Source organism: Boleophthalmus pectinirostris, unplaced genomic scaffold (assembly GCF_026225935.1).
Source record: "Boleophthalmus pectinirostris isolate CB_2022bp ecotype Guang Dong unplaced genomic scaffold, ASM2622593v1 HiC_scaffold_7, whole genome shotgun sequence".
NCBI lineage: Eukaryota > Metazoa > Chordata > Actinopteri > Gobiiformes > Gobiidae > Boleophthalmus > Boleophthalmus pectinirostris.
Genome location: NW_026571473.1, coordinates 17,392,874 through 17,406,737, shown reverse-complemented (window position 1 = coordinate 17,406,737; position 13,864 = coordinate 17,392,874). Strand labels below are relative to the sequence as shown.

Sequence of the window (13,864 nt, the reverse complement as noted above, 5' to 3'; positions counted from 1 at the left end):
TACAATATGCAGTCAGCCCCAAATATAAAAGAAGAAAACAGACTAATTACTTGAAATGATTTTACCCCACCTTACACGGTGCAGATTAGCTTGTAGGTTCAACCTAAATTTTTATTTGAATTTATAATTAGTATTAATATAATTTGTTTGTATTTATCTATAATATTATTTAATGTAAAACAAAATGCTGGTGTGTGATGTGATTTACTTGCCCAGAGTGCCCTAGAGCTTCTGCTGTGGCTCTGTTCTGGATGGTTCTTCAGACTCATGTCACAGAGTTCAGCACCACAGATACTGTCTCTTTAAAACTGGCCTGTCTTTTTACTGAGGCCCAAAACATACTCTCCTTTTACACTGTCGCCACACCATTACTTTTTGGATTGCTCGGTAGACATGAGAGGAAATTTTTCTTCAGGATTGCCCTTGCACTGATATATAGAATAATGTACTGAGTTTTAGGCTGTTTGATCTTCTCTAGTAAATTTGAATCAAATATGGTAGCCTTTAATACAGTTTTTTTTTTTTGTTAATGTGGTGTTTCAGCATTGGTATTATTGTCACAATACTAAAATATAAAACTCGATACCTGAAACCGATTTTGATTCTATGATGATAGGAAAGATAATTTTTCATGTTGTTTTACTGATTCGTATCTGGGTACTGTTTTTTAGGAGTAGGCATAATTATCTAACAGATGCATAAATCTGTATAGCTGATGCATGAATGAATGACAGCAACTCCTTCACTTGTATGAATGTGTGTGCAGACTGACCTGTTCCCCATGCGACGGTCTCTGTCCCAAACTATGTGTGGGAAACAAGACCATCGACTCCGTCACTTCAGCTCAGGCTCTGAGAGGCTGCACTGTGCTCCACGGCAACATGATCATCAAGATTCGAGGAGGCAGTAAGTGCACTCACTCCTCACTCCTCACCGGGCCCCTGTGAGAGGTTTGATCTATGTCTCCTCTCAATTTACAGCTCAGTCCTATCATCTCTATAGTCTATTTTACTGTAAACTTCAGTCTATAGGCAGTCTACACCTACTATTTGACAGTCATTTGTAATGGATCTGTCTTTACAGATAATATTGCGGCTGAGTTGGAGGCTAATTTGGGTCAGCTTGAGGAGATCACAGGGTACCTGATGGTCCGACGAGCCTATGCCCTCATCTCGCTCTCCTTTTTCCGAGAACTGCGTGTCATCAAAGGAGAACATCTTGAACAAGAGTAAAACTTTTCTTCTGCTTCTTAATAATCACAGACTTTTTATATTGTATTAATTAACTTATTGTGTGTGTCTCTTTTTTTTCATCTAGTGCTTTTGCCTTTTATGCTCTGGACAACCAAAACCTGCGTGAGCTGTGGGACTGGTCTAAACACAACCTAACCATTGTGAATGGCCGCACATTCTTTCACTTCAACTCCAAGCTTTGCATGTCTGAAATTAGAAAGATGGTGGAGGTAACAGGAGTGAAGGAGCGCAACAAAAAGAATGATATTGCTGCACGAACCAATGGGGACCAAGCAGCCTGTAAGTGGACCGTTAAAAAAATTTACCAAGCATGTGCATAGATAAATCTAACTGAAAATAAACCATTCATTAACATATGCATTTGTTCTAGGTGAGACCAAACTCCTAATATTTACACAGGTGAAAACATCATCTAACAAGATTATGGTGAAGTGGGAGGCATTCTGGCCACCGGATTATAGGGACTTATTGGGATTTATGGTCCTTTATAAAGAGGCGTATGTATCAGGAATAATACATTATATCTGTTGATACCTCATACACAGTTATCTAATCTATGTCTGTATTTTAGCCCTTTCAGAAATGTGACTGAGTTTGATGGGCAGGATGCTTGTGGCTCCAACAGCTGGATTATTGCAGATGTTGAGCCCCCACGGCGTAGCCCAGAGAACAAGAAACAAGAAGAACCAGGACACTTGATCAGACCGCTCAAGCCCTGGACCCAATATGCCATCATGGTTAAAACACAGCTCTCCGCCTCTGATGAGCACCAGGTCTACGGTGCAAAGAGCGAGATCATCTATGTTCGCACCAACGCCTCCAGTAAGTGGCGTCAGACTGGCAATAGAAGTTTTTTTTTTGCATTCTTTACACCGGATGTTTTGTTGTATTTTCAATATTTTGCTTTGCACCAACTAATTACAATGTTCTCTTTTTCAGGGCCTTCCATTCCCCTGGTGTATATGTCCTCCTCTAATTCATCCTCTCAAATCATCTTAAAGTGGAAGCCTCCAACCAACCCCAATGGCAACATTACGCACTATACAGTCAAATGTACAAAGCAGCCTGAAGACAGCGACCTGTACAAGTTTGACTACTGTTTACAAGGTCAGTATTGAGAGTGTGCCAGTTTTCTTAAACAGATCTGTTATTTTTGACTCTACCTCTTTTAATTACACTTTATTTTAGGGATGAAACTACCTTCTCGCACCCCGACCCATTTGGACATTGATGAAAAACAGAAGTGGAATCATACCGAGGAGCCCAATGTGGGGGGAAACTGCTGTGCTTGTCCTAAAACTGATATCCAACTGAAGAAGGAGCAGGAGGAGAGAGAGTACATCAAAATGTTTGAGAACTATCTTCACAATGAAATCTTTGAGATCAGGTAGGTTGCCTTTTCAACCAAAATTGTTCCCCACTGCTTTTTTTCTTTTGCACATGGCATTGCAGTCAGCTTTTGTGGGAAAGAAGCGTTGCTTGTGTGGACCATACACTTTTTCTGGTCCACACATAAACAGTGAAGGGGGATTTCTGTGCACATTATCATTCATGCCAGTTACAGATGCAGTCATGCACACAGTATCCTGGAGCATACATAAGCTCCACCTGATTTCAAGCTTTTAAGTAATTATTAAGTAAATCCTATTAAAATATTGTCTAATGTACATTATAATAAAATAACTTTTAATAACTTGAGTTCATGACCTCTTCCTGTTTTACTTAAAAACATGTTTTGTGGACTTTGACCAGTAGCTCCACCCAGTGGTGAGTGCTGGTTATACTTGCTTTAACTGTTGTATTTGAAAATAAATGTCATGAAGTTGGACCTGCCACACATCTTAAAGGTGATGAGAGCAGAGGGCCTCTTACACACTTCATGTCATGGTGTAAATCATGCCTATTTGGACTCAAATTTTGTGCTGAGGCTGTCTGAGTCAAATATTATAATTTCTGATTAGGTTTGGATCAGATCATTTCTGACATTTTTCTTTCCTCTTCAGACCAGCCAGGCGCAGACGTTCTGTAGGAGTTGCCAGTGCCACCCATACACCTTTTATACTTAGCACCTTTGCATATGGCCCTACTACTGTCACTCCTAAAGATGAAGGATCCAAGGTATTTTGTTACTTATTTGTTACTTATTTACTATATATACATATATATATATATATATATATATATATATATATATATATATATGTGTGTGTGTATATATGTATATATGTGTGTGTGTATGTGTGTGTATGTATGTGTGTGTGTATATATATATATGTATATAAAATTGTACTTAAGGTAGTTTAATTTAATTTAATAGCAATGTATTTAGTGTTAAACACAATACTGCAGTTGAATTATACAACAGTCTTGAGGCTAATTGAATGTGTTTTCCTGGCCTAAGGTTGAGCTCAAAGTGTTCTCTAAGGAGTCTACAGTTATCTCCAACCTTCAGCACTTCACCAGTTACAAGATCGAGGTCACGGCCTGCAACCATCCCACAGACCCTGACCGCTGCAGCATGCCCACCTTTGTCAGTGCACGCACCATGCCTGAAGGTGAGATCATCTTAAACAGTGTTAGCTATTGTAAATGACAAAGTTTACACTGTCTTACATTTTCATTATGTGTTTACAGAAAAAGCAGATGATATTCCAGGCCCTGTCACACATGAAATAATGCATGGTGATACTCACGCTGTACTAATTAAGTGGAGTGCCCCTGTTGCTCCTAATGGGCTCATCATTTTGTATGAAGTCTTCTATAAGAGGGTTGGGGATACAGAGGTTAGTAAAAAAAAAAAAAGTGCCTTTAAAACACTGACATAAATAAAGTACAAATAACTATAAACAATAATAAATAATGTAGATAATACTATAGTGTAAAAGTATAATGTTAGTACTTCTATTATATATTTGTATGCAATGCACAGTCATTGCGCGTTTGTTGTTGCTTATTTGCTTCCAATGTGTGTGGATACATTTCTCATTGCTATTCACTGCTGCACTGCCTGACCCTAGGAGCCAGTAGCAGCCCTGTTGCCATAGTGACAGAGGCAGGAAGACTAGATTGCAGTGGCAGGAATTGACTGGCATCTCCTGTGCACTGCAATCAAACGTTTTTTTGTTTGTTTGTTTTGTTTTTTCTTTTTTACACAATGCAGCAAGTTAAACAGTTTAGCCTGATTAATAATAAATGCCATGTAACTTGATAGGTCTGTTATGTGTGATGTGACTGTTCTGTTTGTCCTTTGTGTAAGAAGCATTTATTGTCACAAATCTCTTATGTTTTTGTCTTTTCTTCCAGCTTCATACTGCTTGTGTATCACGACCGGCTTACCTCAAAATGGGTGGCACAAAGCTCTCTCTTGTGCACCCAGGCAACTATAGTGTGAGGGTCCGTGCCACATCTTTGGCAGGAAATGGTTCTTACACAGATACCACCTACTTCTTCATGCCTAACAGTAAGGCTCAAGGCCCAAGATTGGATTTATATATTTATGACATATCATGTGTAGACACTAGTGACGATCTAATAAGATATAATCAACTCTATGCATATGGTCACTGATTGCCACTCTTTCTTTGTCATTACAGAAGATCCAGATGTTATCTGGCTTGTTATTGGGCCAGTTATTTGCTTCATCTTGCTGCTTATTGTGGGAGCTGGTGTATTTGTTGTTTTCAAAAAGAGGTAAAGACCTAAAAGACTAATAGTTATCAAAAGCTTATCGTATTTAAATTGTGGTTGATGTGATGTTTTTACATCACTATACTTTACTTTACTTGCTCTACAGGCAGACTGAAGGCCCAACTGGACCCCTTATTGCCTCTTCTAACCCTGAGTACATCAGTGCAATTGATGGTAATTTAAATTTTTTTTAAAACAGGTACCTGTGAATAAATATGACATGACCCATATAAAACAAAATCTTGCTCTTTTGTACAGTGTATGTTCCTGATGAGTGGGAGGTGCCCAGAGAGAAGATTAATGTGCTGAGAGAGCTGGGGCAGGGCTCCTTTGGCATGGTGTACGAAGGAATTGCCAAAGACATCGTCAAAGGAGAGCCTGAGACACGCGTCGCTGTCAAGACGGTTAACGAGTCGGCCAGCCTGAGAGAGAGAATAGAGTTCCTAAATGAAGCTTCGGTCATGAAAGCCTTCAGCTGTCACCACGTGGTATGAAGCTCCTCTTCTTCATCGAACAGCACATAAACAAACAGCATGAAAATACATGACTCATGTAGCATGAGCTGCTTGTTGTGTTGACACAGCCATATTGACACACAGTTTGACTCTACAAACACTTGTTCATACTTAGTAATCACTGATGTCGGCCATTACTGTTGTTTGTCAACAACCGTATGAATGTACATAATTATGTGTGGCACATAGTTATGTACGTTCTTGCAGGATGCCATTGTTCTTGAGTAAATTTGTTTAGTTTAAACAGTCATATTGTCACTGTCTGTGTAGGTCCGTCTACTTGGTGTGGTGTCGAAAGGTCAACCCACACTGGTTGTCATGGAGCTGATGACCCATGGTGATCTTAAAAGCTACTTACGCAGTCTAAGGCCTGATTCTGAGGTGGGCGACTTGAACAGAGATGATGTATTTGATATAGAAATTATTGTTGACATTTGATGCATTATGTTTTATGTACTGTGCAGAACAACCCTACGGGCCGGCCGCCACCAACACTGAAAGAAATGATTCAGATGGCTGCAGAAATAGCTGATGGTATGGCTTACCTCAATGCCAAGAAGTTTGTGCACAGAGATCTGGCAGCAAGAAACTGCATGGTGGCAGAGGATTTCACAGTTAAGATTGGAGGTAAAACACATTAAAATGTCGTAAGATGCAACTCAAAATAAAGATGAATTGTGTATATATATATATATATATATATTTGTATTGTCCTCTCCTCCAGACTTTGGTATGACACGAGACATATATGAAACCGACTACTACCGTAAAGGTGGGAAAGGCCTGCTCCCTGTCCGGTGGATGGCACCAGAGTCTCTGAAGGACGGTGTGTTCACTGCCCACTCTGATTGCTGGTATGTAACTAACTGAGGCTCACTGGATTCTTAATAGGTTTTAGACTGGGACACTTCATGTGTGTTCGTTTGTGTTTGTAGGTCATTTGGGGTTGTGCTGTGGGAGATCAGCACACTGGCAGAGCAGCCATACCAGGGTCTATCCAATGAACAGGTCCTAAAGTTTGTTATGGACGGAGGCTACCTGGACAGACCTGACAACTGCCCTGAGAGGATGTGAGTGCCAAAACCTACTACCTACAACCAACAACTTATAATATATAAAGACTGACCATTACTTAAATTTCTTTAATTTATTTTAATTCTTTGTTTATGTAAAAGTGTTGACTCAATGTAGTTATGATATGGACCTTAAAGTCGCTGTGTTAAAAACACATGAAAAACAGAGCTAGAGTCATTTTAAACAGTCCATCAGCCTTACTTCCTGGTTTGATAAAATTCTCAGGTGCAGACAGCACATGGTGGTCTCATTTTGACCGTAAGAGCTGAGTTTACAATATATCTTTACTGGGGAGTACATGAAAACTGTTGGGTACAGCACCTCATCTCTAATGTCTTGTGTTTTTAGGCACAGCCTAATGCAAATGTGCTGGCAATACAACCCCAAGATGCGTCCAACGTTTCATGAGATAATCGAGATGCTGAGAGAGGACTTGCACCCATCCTTCCAGGATGTGTCCTTCTTCTACAGTGAAGAGAACAAGGTCCCAGAGACTGAGGAGTTTGACTTGGACCTGGAAAACATGGAGAGCATCCCACTGGACCCATCGTCTTACTCCCATAGAGAGGAGAGTTTAGGCAGAGACTGTGGGCCGTCAGTGGGCCTGAGGGGGAACTATGAGGAGCATGTCCCCTACACACACATGAACGGTGGAAAGAAAAATGGACGAATCTTATCGCTACCCAGATCCAGCCCATCCTAACATTTCCTGTTTTCTATGAACTCCATTTCTCCTTTTCTCTGTTCCAGTCCGTCTCTTTACCTTCTGTTGCGTTGTTAATTTTTTACTTCAAAAACACAGATCTCAGGACCTTTTCTTTCTTCCTCATGGCTGCCAGTCACAGGCAAAACCGGACATGATGCAAACATGGTTCCCCATTTTTCCTTCTTCCACATCAAAACTTCTGTTGTTTTTAATCATGTTTACCAAACTCCTTTCCAAATAGAAACAGAGAGATACTGTGAACACAACAAACCTTAGACAACTAGAAGACTGCTTATGCTCCACCTCTCTAGACTCCACTTCACACCAGTCTGCATTTTCACATCCAGTGCTCCCCAAGTGTAATCTTTCTACTCAGATAGTGGCCTTTTTGTATATGGTCTCAAAGCGCCTTTCAACGCTTCTGTTAATTTCTTTTTAAACAATGACTTTTTGGAACAATGGAAGATTTGCAAAAGACTTAATCATAGATCAAACATGTATTCCTAGAGGAATTTAGTTTTTTGGGTTTTTTTTTTTGTTTTTGTTTTTGTTGTTGTTGTTTTGTTTTTGTTTTTTTTAAGAAATTGTTTTTACAATTAATTCCTGCAAAATTCCAAACTACACTTGGATTCAGTGGGTTTATGATAGTTTAATTTATTTTGTTTTGTTTCCTCCTTTCTCTCTTTTCTTTTCCGGTCCTCACTTTATGGCTGAAGGATATTTAAACTGTTATGAATTGGACAAAATATTTCCTCAGACTGACCAATAGCTGCTGCTTTGTTATAATTTAGTGGGAGTAGAATAATATAAATATATATAATTTATACTATATATGGAATATTGGTTGTGCACCAATATTTTATATATAATATATGACACTTTTGTAAATAGTACATATTTGTAATGTTTTTCAGAGGCTTTGCTAGTATTTCATTTTTATGTTGCTGTTTTTTCCAGATTTTAAAATATATATATTTTTCTAGCCCCAGAAATCCCACTAATCTACCATCACTATTCATGTGTGTCTTAGGCCTCCAGTTTCTCACTGCTCTGTACATCTGGATGGAGCTGAGAAAGCCACAAACTATTGTCAACACGCCAGTCACCACATCATGTTTCTTTTCTATAATAATTATTATTAAAAATCTGGAAGCTGTCAACATTTAGAGGCAACCTTACAATAGCAACAATGAAAAAGACAAAAAATCTGAATAACCAAAAAGCTTTAGAAAGGGGGAATGAGGTCTTTCTGAATTGCACCTGGTTTGTCAGTCTGCTGCTGTTCTCTGGTCAGATCATGCTGTAGCGAGGCCTCTGTGTGGTGCTGTTGCTAGTCTAATGCCTGTTAGTGCTGGTTGGTAGGGGATGTCACTGAAGCTGTAGTCAGTGACAGTAGATTTAGCCTTTGGTCTTCCATGTAAAAAGTTCCTTAGATGGACTTTACCTCTGGAAGAGTTTTACTGTTCTGTTCCCTTTCTCCTCTTCAGTTATTTGGGAGCTTCCTATTGGTCATGAAACCCTCAACCCCAAAATCAGGCTACTGGAATTTTCCACGTTTGGAGTTTGCCGTGAGAAGTGTGGAAAGTTCCATGTCCACAGCAGGTAGAGCGGAACAGAGCTTCGACTTTTGACTGTAGCCAGTGATAATTATTATTCCTTTTATTCCCTCTATCTACTCACAATTAGGCAGCCACGGTCCCACACACAACAGCACTGTCACTCAGGTCTGACATTCCAGGATGAATGACTGCTGGCACTGCTTGTACCATCACATGCAACAAGTGTATTCACTCAAGAGGAAATGTATCTAAAATGTCCATGCTAAAATGCCCATTCAAAATAATGGCCCAACTAACATTGATTCAATCATCATGTCTGTTTTTGCTTAAGCAGAGGGAGAACTCTTAAGTCAATACATTAGTTGCCAATATTACTGAACAGCATTCAGCACTTACTGTAAAGCCAAAGGGTTGGCAACATCTTGTCAACAACGATCACCTGCAGAACACAAGAGCAAGACTAAGCAGATAAGCTGCCTCCATAAATGAACCAGTGCCTTGTCCAACGCAGAGCCACGTCACAAATAGTCTTGTGTGTTTAAGTGGGCAAAGATTTGAGAGACTGAACTGTTTTTAAATTTTAGCTTGTAGCAGTCACACTGTGGATTAGCCTAAGATGATCATGTCAGAAATAGCCTTTTCAGAGCAGTTACAATCTTGTTTTTTTTGTATTTTGTAATATAATAATGAAATAGTTTGGAAATGGAAAAAAAAAAAAGATTATATAAAAAGTCTATGCCTGTTGATTGGTTGTACAGACATTGCAGAATACAGTGGGCTTGAGCTTTTACCCCATTCAACAAAATAGATACTAAATAATTGTCATGGTGACTTCAGAATGTCACCATGAAGTAATACCTGTTTTCTGCATTTGATTACAACCTTAGTTTGTATGATTGCCGTGATTGGGAGACAGATCCCTAATGTCCTGCCCCAGTTCTCCATGGTGTACTTCAAATGCATATGCAACTTTTTAAATTAAGGTGGTGCCCATATCTTTGAAAGACCAGATATTTATTTTATTATGAACATTGTCATTGTGTAAGAAGAGCAGAGTTTTCTTTTTAGTTGAGTATTTTTACTATGTTGATGGTGGTGTGGTGTAATGGCCTTGGTTGTTGTCGTGTCAAGTGTAGCTGGCAGCACGCAGCTGGAGGAGCTCTAGTTAGATGTTAGTCAATGTTGTCGTCTTTGTGTTTTGCCAGAGTCTACCTCAGTGCATATGGATGAATCAGTCTGAAGAGCCTAAATCAACCTTGTAGTTCACTTACTCCAGATCCTATCATCTACCTTCACTTCTAGTATTTTCCATTGCAATCATGTTAAGACCTCCTATGTTTTCTTTATGTGTTCTTATTATTGCAAAATTACACTATGTCAACCTCATCTATTGCTATGTGACTTAAATTTGGCATGAGTGTGGCAGTACAGTGGCTAGTAGGTTTATCCTGGACACTGTATTGTCACTGCTTATACACACTAAAAGGGCCTCACTATTTTATGGGACTCGGCATGGCTGACTTTATGAAACATATCTGATCACCTGCATGTGTCCAAAACGGCACCCTCATGTAATCAAAACTAGACTAAACTGTAGTTTGTCAGAATGCCCTGCTTCTCCTCTTTGGTCCGTCTTATCCTAATTCCATTCTGTTATTATTTTGCTCTATATGTATTTTTTTCTACTGTGAATATCAAAACATGGCTTTTACTTTCTGTCTATGCCACGGATTGGTTCAATTTTGAGCTGATCAGAACAGTGGCATATGGGCTGGTTCAAATTAATGAAAAAGGGGAATTATTTTTCCTTCTTTGCAAAGGAAAGCTGGACTGGGACAATCCTGTGTGCCATACGAACTATTCTAAACAGACCTGAAATCTCGATTGTAACTTTTTACGTCTCAGGGAGGCGGCCTAATGCTTTGTGGTTGGAGGGTGAAAAGAGGATGAGGGGGATGGAGAGCTACCTACCTTATATCCACCCTGACCTACTCAAGTTCTCAGCATCCTTTCAACAACAAAAACCTAAAGAACTCATTGCATAAAATGAGTTTGTGCCCCTTTATTTTCAAATAGTCAGAAGGAATTCCTCTTCTCTCATTTGATGTGGTTCGGACTGCCCTCTTGTGGTCGAACGGGAGCATCGCAGGTCAGGGGTGGCAAAGCAACTCCACAGTGCCTTGCTTTCAGACTTTCAGCCCGCCTGACCCCTCCCACAAGGTCCACTACTCCTCAGCAGAACCACCACTGACCGGCAAGTCTTCACCAGTCCCTCAAGAGGATTTTCCACCTCCAAAATATAATTTACTTTTTCTGTGTTTTTTTATTTAACATTTGATTAAAAAATACTGTCATTTCAGATGTTGTGTTCGCTGATAATTATTTTTAACCAAAAGTCTTCTCTGCTTCTGTCTGTCTGGCTTGCTTTGTGCATGGATCATGAATAATGTGTACCAGCAGATAGCCCAGTAACTTGACGTGTAGTGGTTTCCTTATGCCCAAAATCATGCAAACCTAATTTCAATCTCACAATTACAATCACTGATCCACCTTCATGACAATATAATATGAATTTGATAAGCTCTTTTTTATTGTGAATACACCCCCAGGTCCTAATGCAAGCACTTGATTTTAAGGGGAAGTTTCGGTTTTGTTTTGTTGAACTCTGGTGACCTCTGAAGTGGTTAGGGCAGAGCACGTTAGTTACACAGCGCAGGGTGAGAACAAAGCATTGTATGTATTGTCATTGTCTTTTTGTTGAGAGAAAAAAGTATTACATTTTAGAAGATGTTGATTTCTATTTTTTTAGCCAAAGTTAGGGAGGGCAAAACAATGACTTTTTCAGACTGTAAACTTTTACTATTCTTGTACATTATAAATTTAACATTGTTATCAATCTGTATATAACTTTTTTCTAAATTGAAAAGATGAAAATTTTCAATGTAGAGCCATGGCAAATGTCAAGGAGCAAGGCAATGTAAAACTGTGGCCTGCAGTCTGCTCTTAACGCCCATCTAAAACTGAATTTATATGTTATAATTATCAAAGATGTTTATTTTTTATTTTGTGATGAACTGGAAAAGACCACTGCACATCCTTTATCAAAGACAAATGAGTGTGAAATCCTAAATAAGCTAAAAAAAAAAAAAAAAAAAAAAAAAAGTGATTTTTATTATTACTGATACTATTTTTTCAGTTTGGACTGTAAAGTGTAGGAGTACAGTGGGCTGCGACTGTACCTATTTATGTTGTTTTGGAGAAAGTCGGGAATCTGAATCAGTGGTCTGCTCCAGTTTTAAAAGTTGGTCCCTGTGCTTGTTTAAAATTAATGAATTTGTATCTTCTGTGTTGTTTTTACCACTGCACCCCTCATGTCTGACCTTCTGACCGCTGCTCCCCATTCCTCTCCCTCCTCTGTGCACATACACTACAGTCCCGGGAACGCTGTGTCAGGATACTTCTTAACCTATGTATGTGTCCAGGCCCAAATCTTATACCAACGAGTACAGACAACGCTACCCCTCACACTGGATCCATATGTGCCATTACCTACGACAATACCGACCTGTTTGCAATGACACTCAACACATGAGCAGAAAGACATGAATATTGTACAGGATCAAAAATGTGCCATGACTAAATTAACGCTTGACAATTTATTTTTTCTATGTTTTCAAAGGAGAGCCAAGTAGTGACTTGTACAGAAAATGTTGCGATGATATGAAAATAAAAATCTTGCTGTGTGTAAATTATTCAACAATTAACTGTTTATATTAAAATTATAAATAAAATTATTGGAGAATATCTGTTTTTTTTTTCTGTACATTCATAACGATAGACTGAGTTAGGCCTATATTTTTACGGTTAACAGTTACAGGTAGTTAGGATTTTTGTTAATGATTAATGATTATGAAAAATAAAATAAAATATTAAATTTAATGAAGTAATTATTTTTAATTACCCAGTCAGAAACCAGAATGGGCTTCTTTCTTTTGGGTTGCCAGATCCAGCTGCTAAAACCAACTTGTGTTTATGTCCCTGATATTTAATAGGTGTGCTCTGTAGTAATACTGTTTATGAGTACGAGTACACCTTTTATTTACATTTGGAGCTGGAGCAAATCTAGAGTAATTAATTGTGTTTACCATAGGCAAACAATCTGATCATAATGTCAGTACAAGGCAGTAAAAAAGTCCAGAATCCACATTTTATAGCAGGTAAGTGGCTAACACAAATTGATCATTGCAGTAGGCTCTGTGATGATTGTAAAACACCATTTTCCTCTGGTGTAATGAATAATCGACTATAGCTAATTCACCGTTGGATATGATAAGCGACAGTAAATGTTATGTTAGATTTATGTTTAGGCTGAAGGCACTTTCTAACGGCAACTTCTGAAACCTGCTACAGTATTTTTTGGCCTAGCCTTTATGATCATAGGATGAAAGCAATGACATAACAATAAGTGGTTCAAAAAGTAAAGCCCTGTTTATAGTTCTTTACAAAATAATCATTATCATAATTATAAATTAGTACGGCTGCCTCTGAACCTGAAGGATTGTAATGTCACATATCATATTAATTAATATGCTTGTAACACAATCCACTCAGGATAAATGTCTATCACCATAAAATCTAAATGTAAAATATCTTTGAAAACCCTATGATAATAATTACAATAAGTAATTCTAATTCTTTACAATCACTATAATTATGTTTTCTGTTTCCTTTGACTGTGTATTTGAACAGACACACTGCACAACTGGCAGTGGCAAACTCTGTCACATTTAAACCTTTAAACCACTGCAGAGTCTGACAGTTCCTCTTTGCCCCATTTAAATACTGGTGCAGAAAGACGCTCACATCCTCCTAATGAGAATCATGAGATAACAGCAAAGCTTTTCCCCCTTTTCTGACTGAGTCTTTCTGACTCTCTGCCCCTCATGCCCCCCCATATCTCTTTTTGACACCCCACCCCACTCTCTCTCGTTCCTTCTCCCTTCCTCTCTCTCTCTCTCTCTCAAATGGTAAAGTCAAAAAGTCTCTCTTGCCCTCCCCTCCTTTAACTCT

At 38.8% G+C, this 13,864-nt stretch overlaps 1 protein-coding gene across 1 annotated transcript; it reads left to right on the top strand.

Moving 5' to 3' along the window:
* Window positions 1-75: 75 nt before the first annotated feature.
* Window positions 76-12,588, top strand: LOC110160177 (insulin receptor-like). The gene is made up of 19 exons (XM_055165132.1): window positions 76-906; window positions 1,084-1,228; window positions 1,318-1,532; window positions 1,624-1,750; window positions 1,825-2,075; window positions 2,193-2,360; window positions 2,442-2,640; window positions 3,257-3,371; window positions 3,655-3,808; window positions 3,888-4,036; window positions 4,557-4,713; window positions 4,847-4,943; window positions 5,047-5,114; window positions 5,199-5,428; window positions 5,726-5,836; window positions 5,920-6,082; window positions 6,180-6,309; window positions 6,391-6,525; window positions 6,878-12,588. The coding sequence occupies exons 1-19, from the start codon at window positions 882-884 to the stop codon at window positions 7,230-7,232; spliced, it is 2,994 nt and encodes a 997-aa protein (XP_055021107.1). The 5' UTR covers window positions 76-881; the 3' UTR covers window positions 7,233-12,588.
* The last annotated feature ends 1,276 nt before the right edge of the window (window positions 12,589-13,864 follow it).

Bases quoted from the DNA above. Each gene is read 5' to 3' on its own strand.
- LOC110160177 (XM_055165132.1), top strand. From the start codon at position 882: ATGATCATCAAGATTCGAGGAGGCA. The intron at 2,076-2,192 runs GTAAGTGGCGTC...TCTCTTTTTCAG, and splicing joins TGTTCGCACCAACGCCTCCA to GGCCTTCCATTCCCCTGGTG. The intron at 2,361-2,441 runs GTCAGTATTGAG...ACTTTATTTTAG, and splicing joins GTTTGACTACTGTTTACAAG to GGATGAAACTACCTTCTCGC.